We start from the raw sequence: 27940 nt of genomic DNA, 5'->3' as shown, positions 1-27940 counted from the left end.
TTAATTTCATTAAATTAAATAGGATTAAATGACAATTTTCTCATTGATAATTTAATTAAATATATTTAATTAATTCCTTTAAAACAGAGCATAGAGCTCGCAGCGGAGAGGAGGGAACATTGAAAAACCATTTGAGGGCTAAAACCCTAAAACCAGAGCAGACCAGAATCTCTCCCCCTCTCTCTGTCTCTCTCTGAAATTAATGTTCTCTCGTTTTGGGTGGAGCTTTTTCATATTTTCCTACTAATTTTATTTTCTTTTTATTTTTTGGGGCTTAATCTTCACTTTAATTTTCTATTTCCACTAAAGTTCTTTGCTCAGTCTTTCATGGCTATCCTTCTTCGAAAGGCTTCTTCTCTGAGACGTGCTCTACTTTCTCCCGAGGTAAGTTACTCTTTTATTATCTTTTCGAAAAAAAACTCTCTTCCCCCGCCCTCTCTTGTGTCTGATCATTTGCCTTCTGTTTGGTTACCGTGAAAGTTTTGGAAGTGCTGAATATTAGTGTTTGATTGCTTAGACCTTGGTAAAACTAACATAACTTTACTCAAATGAGCATGGCTGTACAGTGTGATTTAGTTCGCACTTGTGTGATTAACTCTTATTTATTTTATTGTAGTTTTCTAGTGGAAACCTGTGAATTTATCATTAATTTTATTTTTTTGACCTTTCTTCAGGTCTTGAGGGGAGGAATATTGGGGTCGTCTTCTCAGAGTTGCAATTTTTCTACTAAAGGTGCTGAAATTTCATGTCGTGCTGTTATTTTTTGAGTGTTAACACGTTAAAAAGAGACCTAAATAACTTAACAGGTATTTAGACCTTTTTTTTCTGTAACAATCAAGGGATCCTTACTGAAACAATAAGAAGTTAAAGGTGGGAGTTGTGTTGCTGTGGTTGATATGTGTAATAATAAGCATTCCAAGGATTAAAATGATTCATAATATGGAGCTGTTGACTCAATCTGTGAATTCAATTTTAAAATGAATATTGTTTTATCATTTGGAACTCGGCATTGAGTGACTATGAATGGTTTTGGTTAGAAATGAATTTGTTTATATTCTCAGCATTCTTGTGTATATGTGGGTTCATTTCATTTTTAGTCATAGCTTGATTGTACCATACTTGGCTTTCTAATCATTGGCTTGTGAATAATTGGGTACTTGTCTCTTGTTATGTGCTTGCTTGGGATTTGGGTTAATGATGTGGTACTTATTTTATTTTAAACGAGTCTTTTCTTATATATTTGAAGGTAGAAGGAAATCCAAGTCGGATGGAAGTGATACCAGTGAAGACAACTTGTCCAAGAAGGAGGTGGCTCTACAACAAGCCCTAGATCAAATTACTAGCACATATGGAAAGGGGTCCATCATGTGGTTTGGCAGGTCAATTGCCCCAAAAGATGTTCCAGTGGTGTCCACAGGTTGCTTTGGTCTTGACATAGCACTTGGAACTGGTGGGCTTCCAAAGGTACGCCAAAGATTTTTTATCAAAGAGATCTTCCCCCATACAACTGTATTGGCTTTTAATTCTTAAATAAATTTTGCTATAAAATTTGTAAAATTTTTCACTTATGGAAGCTCGACTATAAATCTCCACGTTCTAGAAAATTCTATCTCCTTGCCTCTTGCTACCGAATTACTTCCTCCCTGTCTCCTATCTTACCAAGTGTTAAGAGGGATTGCTTCTATATCTTTGTATTTGAAATTATTAGGAGATAAATGTTAAGGAAGATTCCATTTTGGGGTTGAAGGTTAGTGTTTCCTTTCCACTTCATTAAGCTCAAGATTTATTATTTTTATCAAATAGGATAAGAAAGTCAACTAGTAGAATCAATTGTAGGATTAGACTTGTGTACTTCGCTTTGCCTTTCAGTTAGTTTAATTTTAGGAGTTTAATGTATATATATTTATACTGAATTCTTTGACAAGTGTATATATTTTTTCACTCACATAACATGGTATTAGAGCTTTAAAGATGGCTTACGATTCTTTTTCACCCACCCCAAATTGTAGTCAACCTTTTTTTTTTGAGATGATAGTTTATTTATTAAGAATAATTCTTTAATATGAGTTGTTTGAACTTTAATGAAGTAATGTAAGTGGAGGATATTTTAGGAAAATATTATATAAAATTTATTGCTTCTAATTATATTAATTGCATTTGCTTAAAATTTGTGAAAATAGAAGTCTATCTCTGTGGGATAGAGGGAGTATGTTTTTATACATTTTTTTATTTTCCTCTTTTTCTGCAACCCCCTAGTGTTATCCTAGGCCACCTTTCTAGGCTGAGTTTGTTGAATTCTTATGTGATTTGAAAGTTGAAACAGAGTTCTCATTCTTGGTTTGAGAGATTTAGTGAGATACCTTAGGATTTCAATATGCAGAACAATAAGTGTGACTACTCTATGTTTTGTATACATTTTGAGTATGATTTAACCTTGGAGTAGTATATGTCGATGATATTTTCATTACATTATTGGAAGTGACAGTACAATCATCTCGCCCTTAAATCTTTGCTGCAAACTTCGTTTCAAACAAAATACTTGGGTTTGTTGAAGTACTTTCAAGTTATTGAAGTTACAAGGTGCAGGAAAGGTTCTCTTTATCTCAAAGGAAATACATTCACTTTGACAGAAACATAACTAGATGCTAAGCCTTGCAGTGCATCAGTGACATCTACATCTTATTATAGACTGTAGAGGATGAGTTGCTTGAGAATCCAAATATGTATAGGAAATCAGTTAGAAAGTTGAATTATCAATTTCTCTTACTATGTCTCATTCTGGTATTCTGCACTTTATTAGAATTACATATTGGGAAACTTTGGAATAGATTTTGTGTTATATGAAGGGGGCTCTACATGCAATATTTTATATAGATCATGGTCATTTCAATGTTGAACGAATTTCAGATGCAAATTGGACGGGTCTAAAGTTTGATTGGAATCTACTTTGGATACTATATTTTTGTTAGTGAAAACTTGGTGTCAAGGAAAATAAAGAAACAGAATGAAGTCTGCCAATCTATTATTGAATCAAAATATAAATTTATGTTGCACTGTCAGTGTATCAGGTGATGTGGACTATTCAATAGTTATTCAATGAAATTGGTTTTGAGAATTCATTACTTGCAAGTATTGTGATAATCAAACTACTCTCTATATTGCCTCTAATACTGTGCTCTACAAACAAAGCAAACATATTGAAATTGATTGTCACTTTGTTTGAGAAAAGATCCAATAATGGGTTATGTCGACAAAATATGTCAAGATTGGAGGTTAGTTGGGAAATAATTTTACAGAAGCATTGGATGGAGTTGGACATGTTTATGATAGAGTAAGGAATCCTCAAGATTAATCAGAAATGAAAAGAGAAGTTGGGCACCAAACAAGGTATGTATTTCAGAAATTTCAGTGACTGGCTACAAGGAAATATGCTCTCATTTCCTCCCTCCCAAACAGAGAAAATCTGTTCCCAAACAAGAATAAGGAAATTTGTCCGCTCTCCCCCTGTTATCTCTGCTATTTATAATGTGGAGATACCCTAATCACATGCTCCTTGCCACCTGCTGTAACTAATTTGTGTCCTGCCCCTGCAAGGAGATTTTCGTCCTTCGAGAATATACTTTCCATGTGTTTTGACTCCTTCCTTGTGCAGATTGCATGTTTGGGTTTCTGCTGAGTGCATGCTTCTGCTCATCAGTTTAACTTCTATTCTCCATCATGAGGGAGTGTTGTAAAATATGAAGTTACTATAAAATAGGAAGTGAACTAGTGGAGTAAACCATAGAAATAGAATTTGTGTACTTCCATTTTAGTTAACTTAATTTAGGGGTTATATTGACATGCATTTGTACCCAATTATTTGAGGAGTATATGTGATTTTAAATTCAGATCAACAATTATCTTTTACTTTATTAAACTCATTGTTTGGCTTATGTTGGAGTGAGAATTGAACTCTGCAGTGTCTTGTTAGCGAGGTATTATCAGCTTATAAATCCTGGACTGGATTTTTTGCAGGGGCGTGTTGTGGAGATTTATGGGCCTGAGGCTTCTGGGAAAACCACTCTTGCTCTACATGTAATTGCTGAAGCACAGAAGCAAGGAGGTTAAGTGATGATGCTCCTAAAATATTTATTCTTACCTTCATTAATAATAACAATCCAAACAATGTGCTGGACATGGATTGCAACACATAGGCGTCCTACTGTTGAATACTGACAGTGACAACATACCTTCATTTGGTGGTTGGGGTTTGTCTGGGGTTGGGGTTGTGAACCCAAATGTTTATATCTCCATTATCTGTTGTTGAGATGGTTTAATTGCATGCTCTTCTAGTTTGAGGAATTAATTTGGTTAATCTGTAGCATTAAACTGTAGGGTAAGGTCAAGTGCTTCAGGGGATGTTAAATGGAAAATAACTTTTTTTATATCTAGACTTGACTGTCTTTGCAGAAACTTGATACGTCTGTTTCTTTGCAGGTTACTGTGTTTTTATTGACGCTGAGCACGCACTTGACTCTTCACTAGCTCAGGCCATTGGAGTAAATACTGAAAACTTGCTTCTATCACAACCTGATTGTGGTGAACAAGCTCTCAGCCTGGTGGACATGCTTATAAGGAGTGGTTCTGTGGATGTTGTGGTTGTTGACAGTGTAAGTAAAAGTATGTTGTTGTTACTTTGCATGGTGTAGTGTTCTCTTTCAGTTATAGTATCTTGTTTCTGCTAGAGCGTTTTGCATGTTTTATAATCAGGGGATTGGTCTTCTTCCCCATCCCTACTCTTGCTATCTCTGTGTCTCAGGCAATGTTCTTATCACTGCAGGAGGTTTTAGAATGGACATTGAATATGCTTGAGCTCATTGGATTGAATTTGCTGAATTAAACTCAAGTCCTTTAATTATGGTTAACCTTTTTCATTTGGTTACAGGTAGCTGCCCTTGTGCCTAAAAGTGAGCTTGATGGTGAGATGGGCGACGCCCACATGGCAATGCAAGCTAGATTGATGAGCCAGGCGCTGCGCAAATTGAGCCATTCTTTATCGCTGTCACAGACAATCTTGATCTTTATAAATCAAGTATGAATGTTTAGGCCTTTGTTTGTGTAATTCGTAAATTTTGGTTACAAATGGATCCTTGTTCCTTTGTGAAATCCATACTGCTAAGACTGAACTTTGAGGGGACTATCTACTTTTTATTCTGAGGTCGAGTGTTGCAACAATGTTACCGTTAGCCCTTTCCGATTAAATGCCATGGGTTTCCGGAAATAGGTTCCTTGCAGAAAAGCAGGGTTACAGCTGCGTACAATAGATGATCCTATGCTGAAATTTGCAAGTAGAGATCCTTATGCACTGGGGAATGGGGATGTTCTACCTACTTATTATTTTATTTTGGGCTTAGACATTCCTGAACTTCTTGAAATTACTACATTCATCAAATTTAGTTAGTTTGTTGTAATCAGTTTGCTGGGTTGTGAGTCTGCTGTGAATCACAATTGACCCAATTTGCATGCAGCCCTTCCCGTCCTTCTTTGACCCCCCTCCCCAGAACCCAAAAAAAGAAAGTTCTGAACTGAGCTTGACGCAAGAACCATGGTTGTGATTAGGTTCTATGCTAAGCTTGATTTGAGAGGTGTAGGTGTAACTAGGGCAGGAATGAACTTGGGCCAAGGTATCATCAGTCATGCTGTGTTATGACTATCCCCTTTCAGTAGCATGTAGTTGGTAATTTAATGCATTATTAGTGTCAGTCTTTGTATATTCTTTCTAAAGAAACATGGTTATATTCTCTTTTTGATGTAATTTAACTTCTTAACTTCTATCATCTTGGTGGCAATGCCAATATTGCCCGAAGTGTAATGAAGTGAGTTGTTCATTGGAGACTATTGCGGATATTGGTGTTATCTTCTCAATATGAAGTTTGTTTGTATCTTAATCTAATGTGCACACACAGGAAGTACATTATCGGTCTGCAATTTCTGTATTATGTGTACATTTACTTAATGATCATACTTCCTCACTGCTTACATCCATATACAGGTGAGGTCAAAGCTTAGTACATTTGGAGGATTTGGTGGGTCAACTGAAGTAACTTGTGGTGGTAATGCTTTGAAGTTCTATGCTTCAGTGCGCTTGAACATAAGAAGGGTGGGGTTTATAAAGAAGGGGGAAGAGGTACAGCTGTTGTCCTTTCATCAATTTATTAATTAACTGTACCTGATCAAAGTATTTGTGATTTTACCTCATACTTGTTTTTACTCTAAAATTTGCATGACCTTTTGTCTTCCTATGAGAACAGTCTAAAACACACTTGATTTGAAGTGCCTCTAGCTCTCTACCTTTCTTTCATTGAAAGGCGAAAAACAATGTCATATCATGTGGCGAAATTGCCTAGAACCAGCACGTTGCATTTGGTCCCAGACATATCTTTGTGCTCCCAAACCAAGTACTGGATGTGCAAGGATGCTTCTTGGTGTAGGCTGGAATTTTTTTGCATTGGAAATTGCTCCATCTACATTGGTGTCACCACCTTTTTACACTTTGACTTTATAAGAAAGAGAATGTGATGTAGAATATTGATAATGGCTATGATTCTTTTCCCATCCAAGTTGACTAGTAAAATCTCTTGTTGATCTACCATTATATGGACCATGTATTTAGCGTGGCACCAGTTCTCTTGTTGACCTTGATGTTTTCAGCATAAGCCATGTGCTTGAAATGAGGGGTTGGGTTTGGCTTTAGCACAAATGGTTAAAGGTGGGGAAGGAGTGGGCCTGCAGGGTTCAAATTAGCCAACATGTATACATTGATTGACTTCTCTGATTGTTCCTGTGCCTTCTCTCTCTGATTTTAATCTGTGATACTTTTTGTTTTTGCAGACTACTGGAAGTCAAGTTCAAGTGAAAATTGTAAAGAATAAACTTGCCCCCCCATTTAAAACAGTCCAATTTGAACTTGAATTTGGAAAGGGAATATGTCGAGAGTCAGAGCTCATAGAATTGGGGGTAAAACACAAATACCTTGTAAGGGCTGGTTCGTTTTACAATTACAATGGTCAGAGTTTCCGCGGGAAGGAAGCCCTTAAACGCTTTCTGGCAGAAAATGATGTTGCACGGGAAGAACTTATGATGCAACTGAGGCAGAAGCTACTAGATGTCGGCTCAAGTAAGTACGAGGGAGCAGAGTATGGAGAGCCTGTAGAAGAAATTGTTTCACCTGATTCTACAGATGAAGAAGCTGTTACTGCAGTAGAAGCATAGTTTTCAAATGCATGAAATTGAAAATCATTGGAGTTATCCTGCTAGATTCCATGGTATCCTTCAGTTTTCCCAGGGATCCTGCAATTTCAGCCTGCACAAATTGATGGAAGGATATGAAAGGCCCTTGGTTTCTAATCACAAGCTACCATTGCTTATATACACACATGGCCTTGAATTGGTGGCTTTGTAAGTTAAATGTGTTAAGTTGATCATGTAAATTTTAGGCTTTTGTGGCTTTATGTACCAGCGGCAAAATTTTTGTTTAGCTTTCCATCTCCATTTTGTATGTGAACAGAGTAACCGAGTAATCAAAATCCACATTTTTTTTTTGGTTTTAGTTCAATTTATCGTTTCTTCAGTCTTTTTATTTAAGGTACATTAAGATATTTAAAAAAAAAAGAACCCTACATTTAATATAAGCTCGATTTTAATAAAAATATGTTTAATAATTATTAAAGTAATTATTTATACTAAAATTTATGAAAAAATATAAATATTTAATATAATGGTTATGAAGTTGGCTTTTTTTTATGAATTTAAATCTCTAACATTATTTTTTATTAATTGAGAGAAAAGAAAGTAAATTTTACTTAATATATAACCATTAAATTTTTATAAATATTTTTCAAATAATTGAAGGAAAAAAAAAAAAAAAAACCCTTCGGGATCTCTTGTTATTCCACTTCAAGCACCTGTTGCTGGCCACTTCAAGCACATTCCCTCATGTCCTTTGAGATTCATCTCCAACGCCTGAAGTGTTTCCTGTGAGAGTTCCTGTAAATATACCAGTAATTTCAATCTCTCCTTCAATTGCCATGATCTGATACAATATCTTTGATTGTAGTTCAACCAAAGGAGAGAAGATAGTAATAGTCTCTCACCACGTTGAAGCAAATCTCGAGTAAAACTCACATAGAAAATCGTCTAAGCGTGAGTTGGCAGAGTTAATTAGGCCCGACTCGATCTCAAAGTGGCTCAAGGACGGGATCGGAGGCAAATCAAATGTCCAACTGCGGTGCCGGTGGGAGCGTAGTGGATGAAGTATTGAGCCTCTGGTGCCATTCAAGTAGTTGCGCATGGTAGAAAGAATGAGCTCTTTGAGAGCATAGTAAAGCCTCAGTTGTGATGCCTTCAATTGAAATATTGTTGACATAGGTTATTGAAGAATTTTTCAAGAGTAAATATTTTGAAACATATATTTTTTTATTATAAAAAATTTGAAAAACATCTTATTATTTTTATGGTCAATTCACTCAATGTATTTACATTTTAATTTAAATATTCTAATTTTAATTTAATTAGCTCAATTTTTACATTTGATATAATTTTAATTAATTTATATATTTTTAAATTTGATAATATGATAATTTAATAATCTCATATATAACGTGTATTATTATTATTATTATTTTTTAATTAGTTAATTAACTAAACAAATTTAATATTTATATCTTTTTATTTTAATTTAAATATTTAAATTTTAGATAAATTGATCTCACATTTATATTTAAATGTAATTTGATCAATTTTTAAAATTAAAAAGTAAACAATCAAATTAGTAAATATGATATTCTCATTTTCTATAAATTTTATTTTTATGATAATAATTATAAATATTTTATAATAAACATATTATTTAATCTAAAATAACATTATATAATAAATAATTAAAAATAATATACTATTATAAAATTTTTATAATTATTAATATAAAATAAAATTTATCTACTGTTAAAATATTAATGGCATATTTAATAGTTAAATTATTATTTTTTTAAAATTAAATATATTATTTAATTATAATTAAGTATAGATTAATATTATTTTTATATATAAAATTAGTTTATATTTAAAAAATAATAAAATATTACATTTAATATTTTATTTGAACTCTTATATCTTAATTTTTAAAAATCGAGTAAAATTATATTTAAATGTAAATATTATATTAATTAATATAAAATTTAAATATTTAAATTAAAATAAAAATAATATAAATATTAAAATTTTTCAATTATTTAATAATTAATTTATATAAAATAATAATAATAATACGCGTTATATGTCGGCTAAATTATTAAAATATTATATAAATTATTAAAATTTAAAAATTTAAAAATAGGTTAAATCAAATTAAATTAAAATTAAAATATAAATATATGTAAATATCTTTTAATTAATTAATCTATTTTTATTAGTCAATTAATTAAAAGTATTAAATTAAGCTAAAATAAAAAATAAACCGTAAATGAAGGAAAATGAAGACCGCATGTATTGCTTACGTAAGCATTGAAGTCGTTATTCAGTAAATAGTAACTGAAGTCGTTATACGGTAAATGGTAATAGGTAACTGTAAAACAGTAAAAATGGTGTTGCTTTGGGCTATAAAGCTGAGCTTAGATCCCGCCTTTTTCATATTCTCCCTGCACACGAGCAACTGCAACTCTCTGGTGCCAACTTCCTTACTGAACGTCTCGTCTCTTCAAGAAACCACAACATCTCCGTCGGTCTTTTCTTGCCGGCCAGCTTCAATTATTGGAAATGGTAAACACCTTGTCTCTTCTCTTCTCTTTTACTGCAATATACATGTAGTCCTAACGACAATAGTTACATAATTTTGAAGCCAAGGAGAAGAAGAAATCGGGGCAATCGTAGGAATAATGCGAGAAGGAATCAGCAAGGGCAGGGAAGGAACGGCGACGAAATTAATGTAGATGGAATTGAGGTACCAGAAATCATCTTTCTCATAATGTTCCAACACAATAGGAAATAAAGAAACATATTTGATACGTAAAAGATGATTTAGGATACACAATTTTTTTTGTTCTTCAAGAATTGAAGTATGTCAACTCGTAATCTCTTTCTCTTTAATGGTTTCCTTTTTCTTGAATCTTTATATATATCTGCTTTCATGTGATTTGCATCTGCTTGTTTTATTTATTCATGGGCCACTGCGGAGTATTATGATGGTTGATGCTTTTAGTGTTCTTTATACAGCAAATATCTGAAGAAGGGAATAATTCGTCTCAGCCGTCAGGTAGGTGCTAAGTTGCCACTTTCTTGTTTCTTGAGATTTAACGGATTGTGATCTAGAGGGTTCTTTTTCTGGGTCCTTCTTGATATTTCTGCAATTTTTCAGTTATGCGAGTGAGAACTGCTGGTTTGACTTGGGTTTGTAGAATGATTAATATTCACTTAGTTTCAGTGATGGAGTAATCAACATTCAGCCTGTGCCTTAAGTTTTATCTGTTCAAATGAGATCTATGCTGTTAATATTGCTTTCTCTGCTGCAGTTTCCAATTCTCAGGTTTATTTTCTTTGGTTATTGTTACAAGATATTGTTGACTGGATTTAAGATGCATGAGATCTGATCAGGCTTTTTCAGATAACCATCTTAAAAATTCGGGAGAGTGTAGAATTGTATAACACTTGAGATTATTTTTCCTATAAATATGGATGGAAATATGATGAAATAAATAAACTGCCAATGTTTTGCTGTAATAGATGTGGATGTTTAGCATAAAAGTTAAGTACGCATCATGTCCTAAACCATTATTGATTGCTGAACATGTCTACATTTGGTAAGCTACTTGAAAATGGCATGTTCAACAGTGAAATAGGTTATTATAATGAAACTTGACTGGGGCTCAATTAACTAGTTTGATTGTTACTTTCTCATAATGTTCGTGCGAATATGCTTATCTTGAAGATAGTTCTGTACCATCTTTCTCATCACATAGTTTCAAAAAGTATCCTTAAACATACTTTCAAACTCTTTCCTCCTTTTGGTGGATATGAGTCATAAAATTCTTTGTGATTATAGAGGTTCTGGAGCTTGTATAAAGCTTATGTGTCCAAAAAAATTATCCTAATAAGGGATTCTTTCAGTCAATGTAGAACACGGTAGCGAAGGGGGGACAGGTGAAAGCAGTGGTAGTTACTCAGTCACTGGCACCCTTAGACTGCCCCCAGAAGATGGTATTATAGGGACTGCCGCTAATCCTTGTCATGTCATAAGAGTAAGGGAAGGATTTGAATATCGCATAAAGTACTGTGATGTCATCTGGAAGTTTATTATGCTGATATTGGCAATTGGAGCAGTCGCGATAATGTTCAACAATATGGAACTCAATGGAGGTAGTTCCTGTACCTCCTGACGGGGCCTAGCTGGTCCAAGTTTGTGATTGAGATTCATATTGCAAAGTTTAAACTATTATTCTCTTGATTGTCTTTTGCAGTGCATTATGAACAAGATGTAAAGCCTAGCATGGGATCTAACATAACCTTTAATGACGTTAAAGGTGTTGATGAGGCAAAAGCTGAGCTGGAAGAAATTGTTCATTGTTTTCGAGATCCTGAGGTATAAATTCCATATAGTAGCTTGCAATGATTAATTCCTTGAATTTTAATTTCCCTCACAATTACATTTATAAACCATTGTGACTAGTTTCAGACTTTCAGAATCTTAATTCCTTTTATTTTATATTCGAACCTTGAAAAGTGCATTTGGATTCATAAAATGAAATCCTCATGGTCTTAGTTTCTCATGAAGATTTTTGACTTTTCAGCGATTTACTCGTCTAGGAGCCAAGCTTCCAAAAGGCATTCTACTTGCTGGGCCACCAGGAACAGGTAAGACTATGCTAGCCAGGGCTTTAGCAGCTGAAGTTGGTGTGCCCTTCTTCTCATCTAGTGGTCGTGAGTTTCAAGATTATAAGCGTGAGGGAGCAAGGAGGGTCAGGAAACTTTTTTCAGCGGCAAAGAAGCAGTCGCCTTGTATTATATTCATTGATGAATTAGATGCTATTGGAGGAGCTCGCAGCTCAAATGAACCACAGCAAATGAGAATGACTTTGAATCAGCTGCTATTTGAAATGGATGGCTTCAAACAAAACGAAGGAATAGTTGTGCTTGCTGCAACCAATTTTCTGCAGTCATTGGATAAGGCACTGATAAGGCCTGGACGGTTTGACCGTCATGTTGTTGTTCGCAAACCTGATTTTGAAGGAAGGCGGCAAATCCTGGAAGTTCACATGTCCAAGGTATTATATGATTTCAGATAAAAAGTTTAGAACATTCCATGTGATTGGTTGATGTGACCATATGAATGGCCATGAAAAACTTTGCAATATAAAAACTAATTTGAAGAAATAGCCAAAAATAAATGAAAAGTAAGAAGGTTTGTAGGATACAACTTGATAGAGAAGAAAATATGGGATATTGCTATCAAGTGTACGTTTTAACTACAATAGACTTTCATAATCCAACCCTGTCAAATCAGCCTGTCTGATATCCCAGTACTCGGTACTTATAGCAGTGAACTTCTGATGTGGTGCCATGTTGATCATGCTTTCACCAACATATAGTTAGAATCATTATATTATTAAATTCATGCCGATTTCTTCTATCTCAATTGATCCCAGCTAACTGTGCTGCTTTCACCTCAAGTTCCATGGAAGTTGTGCACTTGTCAATTTAAAGATAGGCCAATAAGACTTGGGTATCAATATCATGGTCCTTCTGAAGGCCAAGGTTAACCTATATCAATGGATTTGAGTATAAAAATACCCCTGTAGTATGTTTTGCCAGTTGAGAAAATTGTTCTTGATGCTAATTTGGGCTCCGTGGTGATTTTATAGGTACCAAGGGAAGGTGATGTTGATCTGACAATCATTGCCAGAGGAACACCTGGGTTCTCTGGGGCTGAGCTTGCTAATTTGGTCAATTCTGCTGCTTTCAAAGCAGCAATTGATGGTGCTGAAGAAGTGGCAATGGCCCATTTGGAGTATGCTAAAGACAAGATCATCATGGGAACTGAACGGAGATCTGCCATGATATCTGAAAAGCATCGCAATCTGACTGCTATTCACGAAAGTGGGCATGCAATAGCAGCTATCCACGTTGATGGAGCCCTCCCAGTTCATAAGGTAACGATTACTCGACGAGGGAACTCTTTTGGCATGGTTGCTCTGTTACCAGACAAGGATGAGATAAACATCTCAAAAAAACAGATGTTTGCTCGGGTTGTTGTTTCTATGGGTGGTCGTGCTGCAGAGGAAGTCATTTTTGGAGAAGATGAAGTTACTTCAAGTGCATCATCTGACTTTGAGCAGGCAACCGCCCTGGCAATAGTAATGGTGACAGAGTATGGCATGAGCAAGGAAACTGGGCTTGCATACCTTAACTATGATGATGATGCAACAAAATTGAGCCCTGATAGTAGACTTGTTATTGAGAAAGAAGTGAGGAAGCTTCTTGAAAAGGCTTACAGTACAGCAAAAAGAATTGTGACGACTCATAGGAAGGAGCTTAGTGCTCTAGCTAATGCCTTGTTGGAGCACGAGACTCTTACGGGAAGTCAGATCGAGGCCCTGCTTTCTCAGAAGCTGTAGCTGTGGATTTAAATACTCAGGTTTCTGGCAATTCAATATAGACATTGAAACTCTGTTTTTGGCAGCTAAAATTTGAATTGGCGTGATTCTGCAAGAACTTATATCAAGCTGTGATGTTAGATAAGTAGGGAGGATTTGCTTACAGCATTGATTGCGAAAGTCACAATGGTTTCGAAACATAAATCATACATATATTGACTTGTCAGTTTTATGTGAGATTCTTGCAGTTATTTTATTATATAGTTTTTTTGTGTTCTAGAGATGGCCACTTTTAAACACGGTCTTTCTATATTCCTTCAAAGTAGTCAGTACTCTGCCCTTTTTTTCTTAAATAAAATATTGTTACAGTGGTTGTAACGGTTTTGAAGGGAAAGATTGAAGAAATTGAGCTACCAGTTGCTAAAGTAGATATTATAATTTCAGAGTGGATGAGATATTTTCTATTGTATGAAAATATGTTAAACACGGTCCTCTATGCACGAGATAAATGGCTTGTAAGTTGTATTTCATTTTTCACTTTATTCTCCAGAACATTGTTATATCAATTGTAGTTCTTTGATATAAGAAATCAATGGTGTCAACTTTTCTTGTGCTTTGCTGGTTTTCAGGTCAGTGATGGAATTCTTCTACCAGACAAAGCTTCCCTTTATTTGACAGCCATTGAGGATGCAGACTACAAAGAAGATAAGATTGAATGTGAGTCTGTTGAATTTCTAATGCATTAGCCAAAACTTCTAATCCTATATTTTTTAGTCGTTTTCTTTAGGCTCCAAAATTTGGATAGTTTTGGCTAATGCATTAGAAATTCAAGAGACTCACATTCAATCTTATCTTCTTTGTAGTCTGCATCCTCAATGGCTGTCAAATAAAGGGAAGCTTTGTCTGGTAGAAGAATTCCATCACTGACCTGAAAACCAGCAAAGCACAAGAAAAGTTGACACCATTGATTTCTTATATCAAAGAACTACAATTGATATAACAATGTTCTGCACAGTCAGAGAATAAAGTGAAAAATGAAATACAACTTACAAGCCATTTATCTCGTGCATAGAGGACCGTGTTTAACATATTTTCATACAATAGAAAATATCCCATCCACTCTGAAATTATAATATCTACTTTAGCAACTGGTAGCTCAATTTCTTCAATCTTTCCCTTCAAAACCGTTACAACTGTAACAATATTTTATTTAAGAAAAAAAGGGCAGAGTCACTGACTACTTTGAAGGAATATAGAAAGACAGTAGAATTAGAAGGTATCCAGGTTTTTGAAGCAATGACTGATCGGGATTTAGTTTCATGGAATGCCCTTTTATCTGGTTTCCATGACTTTGAAACTGGTGATCAAGGGCTGAGAATTTTTGACCAGATTCTTGTGGAAGGTTTCAAGCCCAACATGTACACGTTTGTTAGCGTTTTAAGGTCTTGCGCTAGCCTTTTGGATGTGTGCTTTGGAAAGCAAGTGCATACACATATCATAAAGAACAGCCTTGATGGTAATGATTTTGTTGGAACCGCTCTTATTGACATGTATGCAAAAAGCAGATGCTTAGAAGGTGCAGATGTAGCTTTCAATAGATTAACAAACAAGGACCTCTTCACCTGGACAGTCATTATTGCTGGTTTTGCACAAAATGGTCAAGAAGAAAAGGCTGTTAAGTGCTTAGTTCAGATGCTAAGAGAGGATATAAAGCCAAATGAATTCACTCTTGCCAGCTGTTTAAGTGGATGTTCCCGGGTGGCAGCCTTGGGTAATGGACAGCAGCTCCATTCTGTGGCAATAAAGTCTGGTCATTTTGGTGATGTTTTCGTTGCTAGTGCACTTGTTGATATGTATGGGAAATGTGGGTGCATAGAAGATGCTGAGGCCATTTTTAAGGGTTTGTTTTCACGGGACACAGTCTCATGGAATACAATCATATCTGGATACTCGCAACACGGGCAAGGGGAAAAGGCTCTTGAGGCCTTTAGGATGATGTTAGATGAAGGCATTGTACCTGATGAGATCACCTACCTAGGTATTCTTGCTGCATGTAGCTACATGGGTTTGGTCGAGGAGGGGAAAAAGCTTTTTAACCTGATGTGCAAAGATTATGGGATTACTCCTTCAATTGAGCACCATGCTTGTATGGTGGATATTCTTGGTCGAGCTGGAAAATTCAGCGAGGTTGATGTTTATATAGAGGAAATGAAGCTAAGCCAATATTCTTTGGTCTGGGAGACTGTTCTCGGATCATGTAAATTGCATGGCAATGTTGAAGTTGGTAAACGAGCTGCTGAGAGACTCTTTGAACTTGAACCCAAGATGGCTTCCAGTTATATATTGCTATCGAACATTTTTGCAGCGAAAGGTATGTGGGACGATGTCAGAAGTACTCGGGCTTTGATGTCTACTCAAGGTGTTAAGAAAGAGCCTGGATGCAGTTGGGTGGAGGTTGATGGTCAAGTCCATGTCTTCACATCTCAAGATGGTTCCCATCCGAAAACAAGGGAAATTTATGCTAAATTGGAGGAGTTGGGACAAAAATTGGCTTCAAGGGGTTATATACCAAAGACAGAAAATGTGCTGCATAATGTCAGTAACAAAGAAAAGGTGGAAAATCTCTACTATCATAGTGAAAGATTGGCTCTTGCTTTTGCCTTTATAAGCACCAATCCAGTTAAACCAATCCGAATTTTCAAAAATCTTCGTATCTGTGGAGATTGCCATGATTTTATGAAACATGTCACAGACATCACAAATAGTGAAATATTTGTTCGTGACATCAAGCGTTTCCACCATTTCAGGAGAGGCATTTGCTCTTGCCAGGATAATTGGTAATTTTGCTATAGAGGGATGTAGTGAGATGGACAGAAGGTTCACCTCATCCGATCTGGCTCTTCCAAGTCCTGGAACACTTTGTTTCGACACAGTTTTGGATCTGTTGCAGGACCTGCAGAAATCAGTGCCTGCAGAATTTTTTCTCATATTCTTCTGCAGAAGCTACTCAGGAAAAAAAATCACAGAACAGGTTTTGGGTTCATCCATATGTAGCCACGTGGGACAGAATGTGATTTATTCCTGGGATTGTGCCTGTTCTCAGAACCCTGTACAAGGATGAACAAGGTTCGCTCCTAGTGATGCAGTGTTTAAAGGTTTTTCTCTTTTAAGAGCCTGCCACCTTGCTGCGAACCAGAGCTCCCATCAATAGTTTATTTATTTATTTATTATTTATTTTCTTGTGTTGACAGCCTTCGGTTGTATAGTAAGTATACAAGTTTAGAACCTAGCTTTACTGGCTGATAATATTTGCAAGTTGGATCAAGCTGAACTGGTGTAAATAAAGTCGCTGAGTTTGCAATTTGCATGTCAGTTCTATCCTCAATGATAAAGCAGTAAAATTTTATTGATCTCGTTTCTTACCACAGATGGGATGATAAACAGAGTTCTTTCTGGTTGAATTGAAGACAGCAAAACAACAACTATGTATATATATATAACCAAGTCACTGCATACTGGGAAGATGATGCCAAACATTTATGATAAGAGCAAGATTTTTCCTCACGCTTTAGATGATCAAGTGCAATTTCATGCTGGTCTTAAAATTATACATTTTCGCTTAAGTTTAAATTATCTATATATACATATATAAAAATTCCTTGAGCTCCAAACCAGAAGTCTCTTATTGTTGTTTTACGTCTGTAAAAATTGAACATTGGAAACTCAAACCAGCCTGATCAGTGTTCTCTTTTTTTTTTTGTCGAAGACCCAGATCAGTTTCTCACATGGGGTGTGAGTGCAACCAAATAGAAACTAGTTGAAATTGCTGGGGACGTAGAAAGACCATGAAGATAGAACAGGAATAGAAAGTAAACTATTGTAAAGAGAAAAAATTGTATTCATGCATACTCCAGCATTGTCTATTCATGAATGGCTATGATGCAACTTCAAATCCTTTACAAGGGCAAGAAGTATTGCAGCAAATGCTCGTGCACAGTAAAACATCGATTTTGAAGCAAAATCAAGTGATTACAACATGATTGTCAATATTTTCCCTTAAAGGAAACACACTGCCCCTTTATTTAAACATCTTCATCAGAAGTTGGATTCTCAACTTCACTCTCACTACCTGAATCATCATCACTAGCAGATGTGGACCTCTCTTCATCTGAATCAGAAGTGTCAGAGAGGGTATGCTTAAGAAGTTTTATCTTTTTCTTCTTTCTGGCGTTTCTCTCTTCTTTCCGTTTTTTTCCTCCATTTTCCATCAATCTCATTCTCTGTGCAGAAGCTATGAAGGCATTGCTCATGGACTCATTTACCTCCTTATCATCCTCACCAAGGTTTTCCTCTTCTCCTTTGTTATCAATGTAAAACAGATCAGCATCTGCTTTCTTTCCCCCTGGCTTAAATGCTAGTTGCTCATAGTCAGACTTGGAATCATCAAAGGCTAATTTGGCATGGAATTTGGAGATAGTATCATCAAATAGCCTTATGCCTTGACCATCAAGGTTTAGTAAAAACTCTGGAGAATAATATATTCACAATTAGTATTGCACTGAGGTGTTGGGATAAGCACGAATATAAGATGCAGGTAGAGATTCAAGAAAATAATGTATTCAAGCGAACATGATGAAGATATTTGATAACAATAAGGACAAAATACAATTAAAACTACTCACTTATAAGGGCTTTAGGTGATGCTCCCTTCAATCTACTTGCTTCCTCCCCTATGCCAACCTGGCTTGTGATATACTGGATAATTTGGGTACGGAATCCGGAATTGGAGAAAGAACTACTATAAGCAATAGCTCTCTTTTGGTCCCCACTTTTTCTGTATTGAGTTGCAATGAGAGTTAGCTTTTAGTTTCAACTACAACGCACCCACCCATTCCATGACACCAACTAAAATACAGATTCCAAACCTGAAAAGCTCTAGGGCTTCATGTGTAATTATCAATCTTTTCACTGCTAGATCTCTCACGTGATTGGCTGTTATATTAACTGCTTTCTCAGGACTGAGAAAAGAATATTCTACCAAAATAGCAGCATCATACAGAATTCTCCTCAAAAAACTTTCATCTTCAGAACTCTGCACAGAAAATTTCCCACATGGAATTCTTAGAAAATAATCAAACTATAGATTCTTATATAACTCGACCAACCACGATAAGTTTCCAAAAGGAATTCAATACTCTAAAAAGTTAAAGCATGTTCTAGAATTTTGTTAACAAACTGAATTTTTCCAAAAAGACAATACATCTAAACTTTCATTGAGATGAAAATATTTACTAATTTCATCTTTGAAGCATTGAAGTTTTAACAAACATGGATCCTAAAACAGATTAATGAACAATAAGTTTACAGTTACACCAAGATGCACCACTTCTCAGTCACCTAAAGTCATAAACCACCTATGTTGTTGATGTGATTGATGAAGAAGGAAATGCTAAAGCGAACAAGTTTTTGGCACCATGCGTAAAGAACTTTAGCCACAGTGTCATCGTAGAATCTACATATTTAAAACAAACAATACATGTTTAAATTTCTGCCTCTTGGGTAAACAAAATGGAGTTCAAATAAATGGTGACCACATATGGTACAGAAGACAGATAGAAAGGAAGGCTCCTAAGGGATAAGGAAGAACAAGATGAAGAACAATGCACACACTATGATTGTGAGAAGTAACAAATCAAGCAGTAACAAATCAAGCAGTATACATTGTGAGAAGTAACAAATCAAGCAGTCTCTGAATGGCATTGTTTATCAGGATGTAAGCACATAAAAAGCAAAACCAATGAAAGTACACCAAAAATAGACGTTTCTGCAATCAACAATTACATTGTTTTGAACAAACTAAATAGGCCTAAAGCCAACTAAGCAGCAGAATTCCTCAAGACATTCAAATGTACTCAATCGACATTTTCAGTTTGATTTAAATTCTATACCATTCACCTATGCCAAAAACCAAAATATAATAAGAGGCAAAATTATCCTTTACCAGTTTGTAAAAAATAACTCAAAATTCAAACTAAAGATTAAACTACACTAACCGAAGAAGTAGAAGCTCTGTAACCCAGTTATTGATCCAACAATCCAACTTCTCAGTTCCTTCTCCAGCGCTTCCCCTCGATTCCCTATTCGTAAATCCAAGCATAGCTTCAACAAGAAAACCTCAGAAATAACAACTCCAGCCAAGTTTGCAACTGTTGACCCTCCAACACTAATCTCTTTATATATCTCATCGCTCGTGAGAGGTAAAAAACCCTTAAAGCCGTCGTTCCCATCAATCCAGAGACTAGCCAAATCTAAAAACGATACACTCAAATTTGAATCACTTTCCTTACTGACATCCTTACCACAACACACACTTACATATCCAATAATCTCCCCAATCAAAGACTTGGCCTCCTTAGCAGCTTTCTTCACTCTCCTAGCTCCCAAATCTTTGCCCAATAACTCAACAACCAAATTATAAACTTGGAAAACAACAGGAGCTAGCAATGCTATGCTTTTCGAAGCACTACACGGACCTGAGCATCTCGAAATAAGTTGAAACAGTTCCTTTACAATCAGAATATGATCTGAAAGATCCTGGTTTGCTTTTTTTCGGCTCCTGAAGGACAAAGCAGAGTAGATCCAGATCGTTTCTATAGGAGGATCAACTTTCGATTGCATTAATCGGTAGAATACATTGATGAAATGAGACAAATTTAATGTTTCTTTGTGTATTTCATCTACGAGTTGTTGCATTGATTGGTGGAATGCGAGCCCATAATTTTCCTCGATAAAAGGAATGGGTTTCGAAGACGAGGCCATGCTGATTCTTGAAAATTAGGAATTCGAAGAGCAACTCTGCCCAGTCAAAACCCTAAGTAATGGCCTCGTAGGGTTTTAGCACAACAGAAACGATGGCGTTTTACATGGAATTACAATGATTTTACTTTTATATATCTATTTGATGAAACTTATGACTTAAGCATTACCTGTTTAATGAGAAAAAATAAATTCAAAAATTTTGTGATAATTTCATCTCTATAGTTTTAATTTTTATAATAATTTAATTTTTATATTTTAAATATTTATAATAATTTAATCTTTTAATTAGGTATAATTTTTCAATTTATAATTAATTAATAATAAATTTAAGGGAAAGAATTTTTATTAACAAAATAAAAATTTAAAAATTAAATTATTTACTTTTAAAAATTATCTTAAATTTCAGTTATTTAATTGTAAATTACTCTATTTTTTTAACACTTTATTTTCGTATTTACCATATGAATTTTTTCTACAAGTTAAAATAACTATTAATAAGATAATAACATATAAATTAATTATTATAATTCTATTTAATTTTATTTTATTTTTAAAAAAATCTCTTTTATTATTTAATAAAATTTAATATTTTTAAATTAAATATAATTAAAAAGTTAATAAAAAATTATTTTTTTAAAATATGTATGAAGAAATAAAATGAATAAAAATTATGAGATGAAATGAATATTAATTATTATTATATTTATTATTTAAATAATTATTTAAAAATTCTAATATAATAAATATTAGTTAAGTTAAAAGTTGAAAATATCATTATAGAAAATACATATTAAACAAAATATTAAATATATTCATAATTTTTATACATAAAAAACTGTGATAAATAGGTTAAAACCAATTGTGATTGTGATTCCTAATGCATATCTTGGATCCTATGAGTCGAAATATTTACGAGCAAAACCTTCAGGAAATTTGTATAGCCTGCCTGTATTCTGAAATCTGAACCAACACCGATTCTGCCACCTTCCATACCATATATATAAATATACAGTTTATGTAGAAGAGACACCGAGTTCGTATTTGCAATTCCGAGCTACAAAAACTCCTATGTGATTGTCAGCTAAGAAAGTCATGGCTAAACATAAAAGCAAGTTTTGTTGGGTTTAAAAAAGATTTAGTTTAAAAGATTGATTAAAATATGGCATGTTCTTTAGTTAAAAAATTTTTTAAAAAAAATAAAGAAGAAAAAAACATAATGGCTGTGCTTTGATTGCATTAGCTATATTTTTACTTTTATTGTATACATTATTAAATTTAATAAGTTTATTTATAATAAAAAAATAATAAATTAAGGGAAATTTACTTTTTAGTCCCTGAGGTTTAACGTAATTAACACTTCTGTCCCTCTATTTTGGCGATCCAACACTTAAGTCCCTCACTTTCTCTTTCGTCCAAATTCGTAGTCCTTCCGTCCATTTAAACCGTTTGATCAAAGAGTCAAAGGTGAGATGTGCTAATTTTTTCCAAAAATACCCTTCTTTCAATGTGAAATTCCAGAGGAAGAAGAAGAAGAAGCTGCTGCAGAAAGAGTAGGAAGAAGAAGAAGAAGAAGAAGAAGAAGAAGAAGAAGATGGTTAATTTTGTCAATTCACGTGTCCCAAACGGCTATTTTGGACGGAAGGACTACGAAGTTGGACAGAAAAGAAAGTGAGGGACTTAAGTGTTGGATCGCCAAAATAGAGGAACAGAAGTGTTAATTACGTTAAATCTCAGGGACTACAAAATAATTTTTCCATAAATTAATTACATTTTTATTAGTTACAACTATAAAATTTAAACAATCTATAAAATTTTAAAAATATTTAAATTTAATTTTCAAAGAGATATTATTATTTCCAACAGTTCTCGCAGATTTAGCGACTCTATTGGTAGTATCAACGTGGGTGCCAATCTCTTTTTCAGCCAAGAGACCTGTTTTTGGTGCAAGAAAATAAGAACTCTTAAATTGAAACTTTAATTAATGCACAAATCAATAATATCGATAATAACAATCTCAAATCAAACTAACTACTTAATATTAAATAAATATAAAATATATCCAAAATTCAAAATTCAAAATTAAATTTCAATAAAAATTAAAAAATATAAAGATTATCGATGGATATTACGAAATCACTCGAATTTCTATTCTAATATAATATATTAGTAAAATTCATAACAATTTATATAAAGTAGTTTCTATTATAAAATTAAAGAAAAATTCACCTCGTAGAAACTCACACTTCACTTATTATAACATAATTGAACATATATCCACTAAAAATAAAAAATCTTCCATTTACAATAAAACTAAAAATTCTCACAAACTCTTAAATTGAAATATTGAATCAATATATAAATCAATAATCTCAATAATAACAATCTCAAATCAAATTAACTACCTGAAGTTGAAGTTAAATAAATATAAAGTATATTTAAAAATTAAAATTAAAAGCTAAATCCTTTAATAAAGATTGTTCCGTCGATGCTCTGTATGGATGGACTTACTGATGATATTAAGAAGCCTTCTCGGATGCGACAATTTCATTCTCTTTCACATTCAATCAAACTCTACTCCAATTATGCCTTGATGTTAGTTCATTGCTTTCTTGTTAGTTCGTTGCTTTTTAATTGTACGCGACAATTTTACAAGTGATCAACAACCACCACCATATATGAAAAGTTTTTAAAATTTTACCAATATTAACATTCTTCTCCAATGTCGTCCAAGGGATGACACCGACGAAATATCAAAAGTCCTTCAAAGGAATAAGAATTAATTTAAGAGAAAAATAATTTAATTTTTTTCTTAATAAATTAACGATAAAAATAAATGAAATGAATGAAAAAAAAAAGATAATAACTTTTAATAAATTTTAAAAAATACAGATTAATTTATAAATAATGACAATACTAAAAAAATAAATAATAAATTTTTTTTATTTTAATATAAATAATAATTTTTTTAATTTAAATTAATTTTCAGTTTATAATTAATTTAGTAGTAAATTTAACATAAAAATTATTTTATTAATAAAATAAAATTTTAAAAATTATATTCTTTATTATAAAAAAATAATAAATAAAATTATAAATTCTGTCAATATCTCAAAATTTTCACTATAAATTACTCTTATTCTTTATTTTTTAACATTATATTTTCATATTTACCATATGAATATTTTTCTAGAGTTTAAAATAATTATTAGTAAGATAAAAATATATTTTATTATATATATACTCAAAGTTTACATATTCATATTTAAAATAACACATAATTAAATAATAATAAACAATAGATTAAAAAATAAAACCCATTGAATAAAAAATTGTTAAACCTTTTAATTTGCAAAGATTAGAACATTGAATTTTAAAAAAATTAACAGCAAATTACAATATATATACTATCTTTTAACTCAAGGGGGTAAGCTCTCAAATTTCAACTCAGATGGAAAGAAATTAATAATACTAACAATAATAATAATAAGATTCTAATTGATTACAGAAATAAAGTTGGAAGACTAATTTTGAGACGACCTAAACCCCGCTCACTATGAACGGAATCGCCTGAAAAGTAATTTCTTGCAAATCATAGGGGACATAAGGTGTACGGTGAAGAAATAAGATTCAATTTCCAACCACTTAAAACAATACAATTAAGGTCTTGAAAAATTAAAACTCAAAATTTCAGCGTTAGATTCTCATTCCCCTTTGCAAATACGTAAAAGGGGATTGCCAAAAATTGCAGGCAAGATACATGTAAGGGAAGCCAAGCCCACAACTCTCTCAATTCTTGAACAGAGAGAAATAAGAAATACACTCAGCTCCCAAATAGAAATCAACTTACTAGATAGAAGTTGTGGTTAAGCATCACCTTTGCCACTAGTGCTTTGAATTTTGAATAACATGTAGATTACTTCACCGCATCTTATAATATTGAGTTCTTGAGACCACACACCGCTGCCCATTCAATGCATATTTGATCATTATATCAATGTTGCGAGGATTTTTTTGGTCCGGTGCGACAGTCATGTTCCCAGATAAGACTTCCCCTTCACATATAGTTAACACATCTTCTAGGTACAGAATCGTTTGCTTCCAGTGTGTAGCCCGTGATCTTGGCCCTGCATTGATTTGAGTTCGTCAGAGAAGCATAAAGTCTTCCCCAATATGCTATTATAAGAATGAAATGTAGACAATGGACAGAGCATTGTTCAGGCACAACACACAACCAACTGGCCGCGTACAATCCCCCACCTACTGTCAAGTTGTCATTCTAACTTTTAACTTTAGACTTGTATTAGTCTCGTGATGACGATGCTCAAAGTAATGAAATGTGTAGTATTTTTGAGGTGACCTTCAAACTCATTGAATTTTACAAAGACAAGCATCTAATCCAAATGACTAGACAAACAGCACATAAAAGCATAAATAAAAAAAAGATTAACCTGTAGAGAAGCCCATTAACTTGTGACATTTGGTAAATGACACATCAAAGTAGGCCACCAAGGCATGGATGTAATCATCCCGCTCAGCCTCAAGCTTAAAAGGAACTGTGAAGGAAGCGTCCCCAGAAACCATTTGAGAGATATTCATAATCTAAAATGAGGTGAAGTAAACCAAACGATCACCAAAACAGGGAAGAACACCCAACAAAAGTATAGACCAAAAAATTTTTAAACAAGCATACATCCTTGTCTACATGCACATACGTGTTTTTGGCACACACACAAGTTTATGCATATCCCACCTTGAGGAGCTGGCAGTCTGTGACAATTTGTTTCTGATCAACAGTATCAACAAGAGGTTCCATGATGGCTTGCTTCTTGATGCAACTCATGTTAAAGCCATACACATTATTCCAAACTGGAGTAGTGTGAGAGCAAAAGGGACCAAACAACCATTACAAACAAGATCCAATAATTTTTCAGCTTACAGAAACACATGCATAGAAGAGAAAGTCTAAGAAAAACTAAAAGCCCCATTCATGGAATTGATATGAGAGAAGAGTCCCCAAAACTATCCAAATTTTGGAGCCTAAAGAAAACAACTAAAAAATATACTTGTATGCATTAGAAATTCAAGAGACTCACATTCAATCTTATCTTCTTTGTAGTTTGCATCATCAATGGCTGTCAAATAAAGGGAAGCTTTGTCTGGTAGAAGAATTCCATCACTGACCTGAAAACCAGCAAAGCACAAGAAAAGTTGACACCATTGATTTCTTATATCAAAGAACTACAATTGATATAACAATGTTCTGGAGAATAAAGTGAAAAATGAAATACAACTTACAAGCCATTTATCTCGTGCATAGAGGACCGTGTTTAACATATTTTCATACAATAGAAAATATCCCATCCACTCTGAAATTATAATATCTACTTTAGCAACTGGTAGCTCAATTTCTTCAATCTTTCCCTTCAAAACCGTTACAACTGTAACAATATTTTATTTAAGAAAAAAAGGGCAGAGTCACTGACTACTTTGAAGGAATATAGAAATAGAATTAGAAGGAATATAGCCACTTTCCTTAACTCTTAACATACACATCTTATTATCTGGATGGATCCATCTAGTATTAACAGAATAATATTTACAACTATATTTTAAAAAAAATAACAAAAATCTCATATTCTTCAAATTTATCAATTGTTCTTATTATCTTGAATAATGGTATCATAAGCTCGATCTCATATTAGAAAAAAACTTAATAATGTCTGCATAATTAATTAACTTGTGTCTATTGAATTTACATATAAATATTTGATTTACAATCGTAGAGCACTTGCAAATGAAGTCCTTATATTGAAATAAGGCTTTAAAATAACAAAAAATTGCTAAGATATATAAGAATATCAAACCTTTTCTACTTACATACTTTAAATGTCTATGTTAAATCGGAAAAGCAAGTAGAAAAGTGAAGAGGAAATTAAAACAGAAAGGGAATAGAAATTGAAGGGGTGAGTGAGAGAGTAATAAAGGAAGGCTTTTATATTGAACAATAATGATATACAATGCATAGGAGAGTTTATTCCAGAAAAATAAATGATAAATACTAATGAAAAATAAAGAGCTAAAGTTGTTCACAATTGAAATGATGAAGAAAATGAGCCAGGAAAACTTAATTTCTTTATACAAAGGCCCATTTGGTGAATGAATTTCACTTTTCTTATTTTGATAGTAATCGGCGAATGATTAAAGTAATAAAAGATTTTTTTTTATTACTTTAGTATTTAAACAATCATCATCTGATTTCTACAAGTCCTATGTAAATATAACTTTAGAGGGACTTAAAGTTGAATATATGCATCTATTTTTTTGGTCTGCACTTACCCACAAAAGAAAACTGCCATCATAACTTGATTGGAGGAAGAAAATTAGCCAAGATATAGAGAAGATTTTGGAAAGACAGAGACTGGTTTCTAGAAGGAGGATCCACCAGCTTTTAAAGTAAATTAGAAATTGGAAAAGTACAAGGTATGGAAGTTGAGATAAAATGAGGAAACTATAAAAAGCAAAGCTTCCTTGAATTTAATAGATTTATTGTGTTCGGATTCTAATCTAAATTGAAATTAATCGAGATTAAATTCAAACTCACACCAATCAAACAGTTTCAATTTAACCATTTAGTAAGAATTGGTTATGGATATCTCCAATTGAAGATTAACTCATTTAAATATATATTCGTTCAAAATAAAGCGTGAGTTATCACTATTAAGTAGGGACACGTGGTAAAGATCAAACACAAAGTTATTATTATTTGGCATGTCCTAGCATTACGCTTGTGATCGTGGGTTTTTTGTCTAATGGTTGGCAACACCCCATATCGAGTGGACGACCATCGGATTATCAAAAAAATATTATATTCATTTTTATCTATTACAGTATAAAGGTAGAAGAACTACATAGACAAAGATATACTATCTTTAATACCATTCAAACTCTAAGTAATCTATTGTATTCTCTCTATACTTCAAAGTACTTATTTGAGCGTCGGGGTGGGTACCCACTGCCTCACGTTTCTTCTCCTACAGGTTTCAACCAGTCACAATACAGTTCCATTCTGATCACATCATCAATCCAATTTCTACATCATCATTTGGTTAAATTACCGGAAAATCCATTAAACCCCTTTTTGGATCATGATCGGTTTTCTATCATCTTCTCTCACTTAAAATGGCCAGAAGTCCTACAACTGCTGTCAATATCGCTACCAACGACGGATTTATCATTTCCTCTGCCCTAAATAACCGAGAAAACACGCCCCCAGTGATCAACAAAGCAAATCTTAATAATTTAAACAACGAGCAGATATTCTAGTATATCCTAAGGTTGCAAGCTACTTTTGGGCAATATAAGGCTCGAGAAGAGGTGTCTAAAATGGACCCCGAAAGAAGAGATGAAGTCTCTATAGACATCCCAAGGGCCCAAATAGAAGTGACCAAATTGCGACATAAAGGAAGGTCCAAATTTGAAGATGAGTCAGACGAGGATCT

At 33.6% G+C, this 27940-nt stretch overlaps 5 protein-coding genes across 7 annotated transcripts; 3 read left to right on the top strand and 2 right to left on the bottom strand.

The window, feature by feature from the left end:
* Window positions 1-81: 81 nt before the first annotated feature.
* LOC110611720 (DNA repair protein recA homolog 3, mitochondrial) lies at window positions 82-7588 on the top strand. 3 transcript variants are annotated; one of them, XM_021752119.2, is made up of 8 exons: window positions 82-384; window positions 675-732; window positions 1247-1464; window positions 4015-4102; window positions 4477-4649; window positions 4925-5071; window positions 6032-6166; window positions 6871-7588. In XM_021752119.2, the coding sequence occupies exons 1-8, from the start codon at window positions 328-330 to the stop codon at window positions 7249-7251; spliced, it is 1257 nt and encodes a 418-aa protein (XP_021607811.1). In that variant the 5' UTR covers window positions 82-327; the 3' UTR covers window positions 7252-7588. The 3 variants fall into 3 exon arrangements, with proteins under 3 accessions (XP_021607811.1, XP_021607813.1, XP_043810719.1); XM_021752121.2 differs by lacking the exon at window positions 82-384 and having other exon boundaries at window positions 684-806; XM_043954784.1 differs by lacking the exons at window positions 82-384; window positions 675-732 and adding an exon at window positions 848-870.
* Window positions 7589-9679: 2091 nt separating this feature from the next.
* LOC110612138 (ATP-dependent zinc metalloprotease FTSH 5, mitochondrial-like) lies at window positions 9680-13898 on the top strand. Its single transcript, XM_021752829.2, has 7 exons — window positions 9680-9795; window positions 9875-9976; window positions 10249-10288; window positions 11140-11388; window positions 11490-11611; window positions 11820-12293; window positions 12891-13898. The coding sequence occupies exons 1-7, from the start codon at window positions 9793-9795 to the stop codon at window positions 13641-13643; spliced, it is 1743 nt and encodes a 580-aa protein (XP_021608521.1). The 5' UTR covers window positions 9680-9792; the 3' UTR covers window positions 13644-13898.
* Window positions 13899-14587: 689 nt separating this feature from the next.
* On the top strand, window positions 14588-16532 carry LOC110612139 (putative pentatricopeptide repeat-containing protein At1g68930). The gene has a single exon (XM_021752830.2). The coding sequence runs from the start codon at window positions 14919-14921 to the stop codon at window positions 16461-16463; it is 1545 nt and encodes a 514-aa protein (XP_021608522.1). The 5' UTR covers window positions 14588-14918; the 3' UTR covers window positions 16464-16532.
* Window positions 16533-17497: 965 nt separating this feature from the next.
* Window positions 17498-20441, bottom strand: LOC122723221. Its single transcript, XM_043954757.1, has 6 exons — window positions 19676-20441; window positions 19571-19577; window positions 18951-18957; window positions 18548-18714; window positions 18305-18456; window positions 17498-18147 (listed from the first exon to the last, which is right to left on the bottom strand). Exons 1-6 carry the CDS (start codon window positions 20439-20441, stop codon window positions 17705-17707), a joined length of 1542 nt encoding a protein of 513 aa, XP_043810692.1. The 3' UTR covers window positions 17498-17704.
* A 3715-nt stretch (window positions 20442-24156) lies between these two features.
* On the bottom strand, window positions 24157-25889 carry LOC110611025 (probable protein arginine N-methyltransferase 1; the record flags this gene model as incomplete). Its single annotated transcript, XM_021751124.2, has 5 exons — window positions 24157-24565; window positions 24890-25040; window positions 25192-25307; window positions 25535-25622; window positions 25737-25889. Coding segments are annotated over 5 exons (714 nt in total), but the record flags the coding sequence as incomplete, so codon positions are not given.
* Between the last annotated feature and the right edge of the window lie 2051 nt (window positions 25890-27940).

The sequence above is a fragment of the Manihot esculenta genome, chromosome 3, assembly GCF_001659605.2.
Source record: "Manihot esculenta cultivar AM560-2 chromosome 3, M.esculenta_v8, whole genome shotgun sequence".
NCBI lineage: Eukaryota > Viridiplantae > Streptophyta > Magnoliopsida > Malpighiales > Euphorbiaceae > Manihot > Manihot esculenta.
Note: the sequence above shows the minus strand (reverse complement) of the source record. Positions and strands in the feature narration are given on the sequence as shown.

Excerpts from the sequence above, each read along its gene's own strand:
- LOC110611720 (XM_021752119.2), top strand. The coding sequence starts at position 328 with ATGGCTATCCTTCTTCGAAAGGCTTCTTCTCTGAGACGTGCTCTACTT. Across the intron at positions 385-674 it reads GTGCTCTACTTTCTCCCGAG|GTCTTGAGGGGAGGAATATT; the intron begins GTAAGTTACTCT and ends ACCTTTCTTCAG. Across the intron at positions 5,072-6,031 it reads TCTTGATCTTTATAAATCAA|GTGAGGTCAAAGCTTAGTAC; the intron begins GTATGAATGTTT and ends ATCCATATACAG.
- LOC110612138 (XM_021752829.2), top strand. Across the intron at positions 10,289-11,139 it reads TAATTCGTCTCAGCCGTCAG|TCAATGTAGAACACGGTAGC; the intron begins GTAGGTGCTAAG and ends GGATTCTTTCAG. Across the intron at positions 11,612-11,819 it reads ATTGTTTTCGAGATCCTGAG|CGATTTACTCGTCTAGGAGC; the intron begins GTATAAATTCCA and ends TTGACTTTTCAG.
- LOC110612139 (XM_021752830.2), top strand. The coding sequence starts at position 14,919 with ATGACTGATCGGGATTTAGTTTCATGGAATGCCCTTTTATCTGGTTTC.
- LOC122723221 (XM_043954757.1), bottom strand. The coding sequence starts at position 20,441 with ATGGCCTCGTCTTCGAAACCCATTCCTTTTATCGAGGAAAATTATGGG. Across the intron at positions 18,457-18,547 it reads GAAGCCCTAGAGCTTTTCAG|AAAAAGTGGGGACCAAAAGA; the intron begins GTTTGGAATCTG and ends AACTCAATACAG. Across the intron at positions 18,148-18,304 it reads ATCACCTAAAGCCCTTATAA|AGTTTTTACTAAACCTTGAT; the intron begins GTGAGTAGTTTT and ends ATTATTCTCCAG.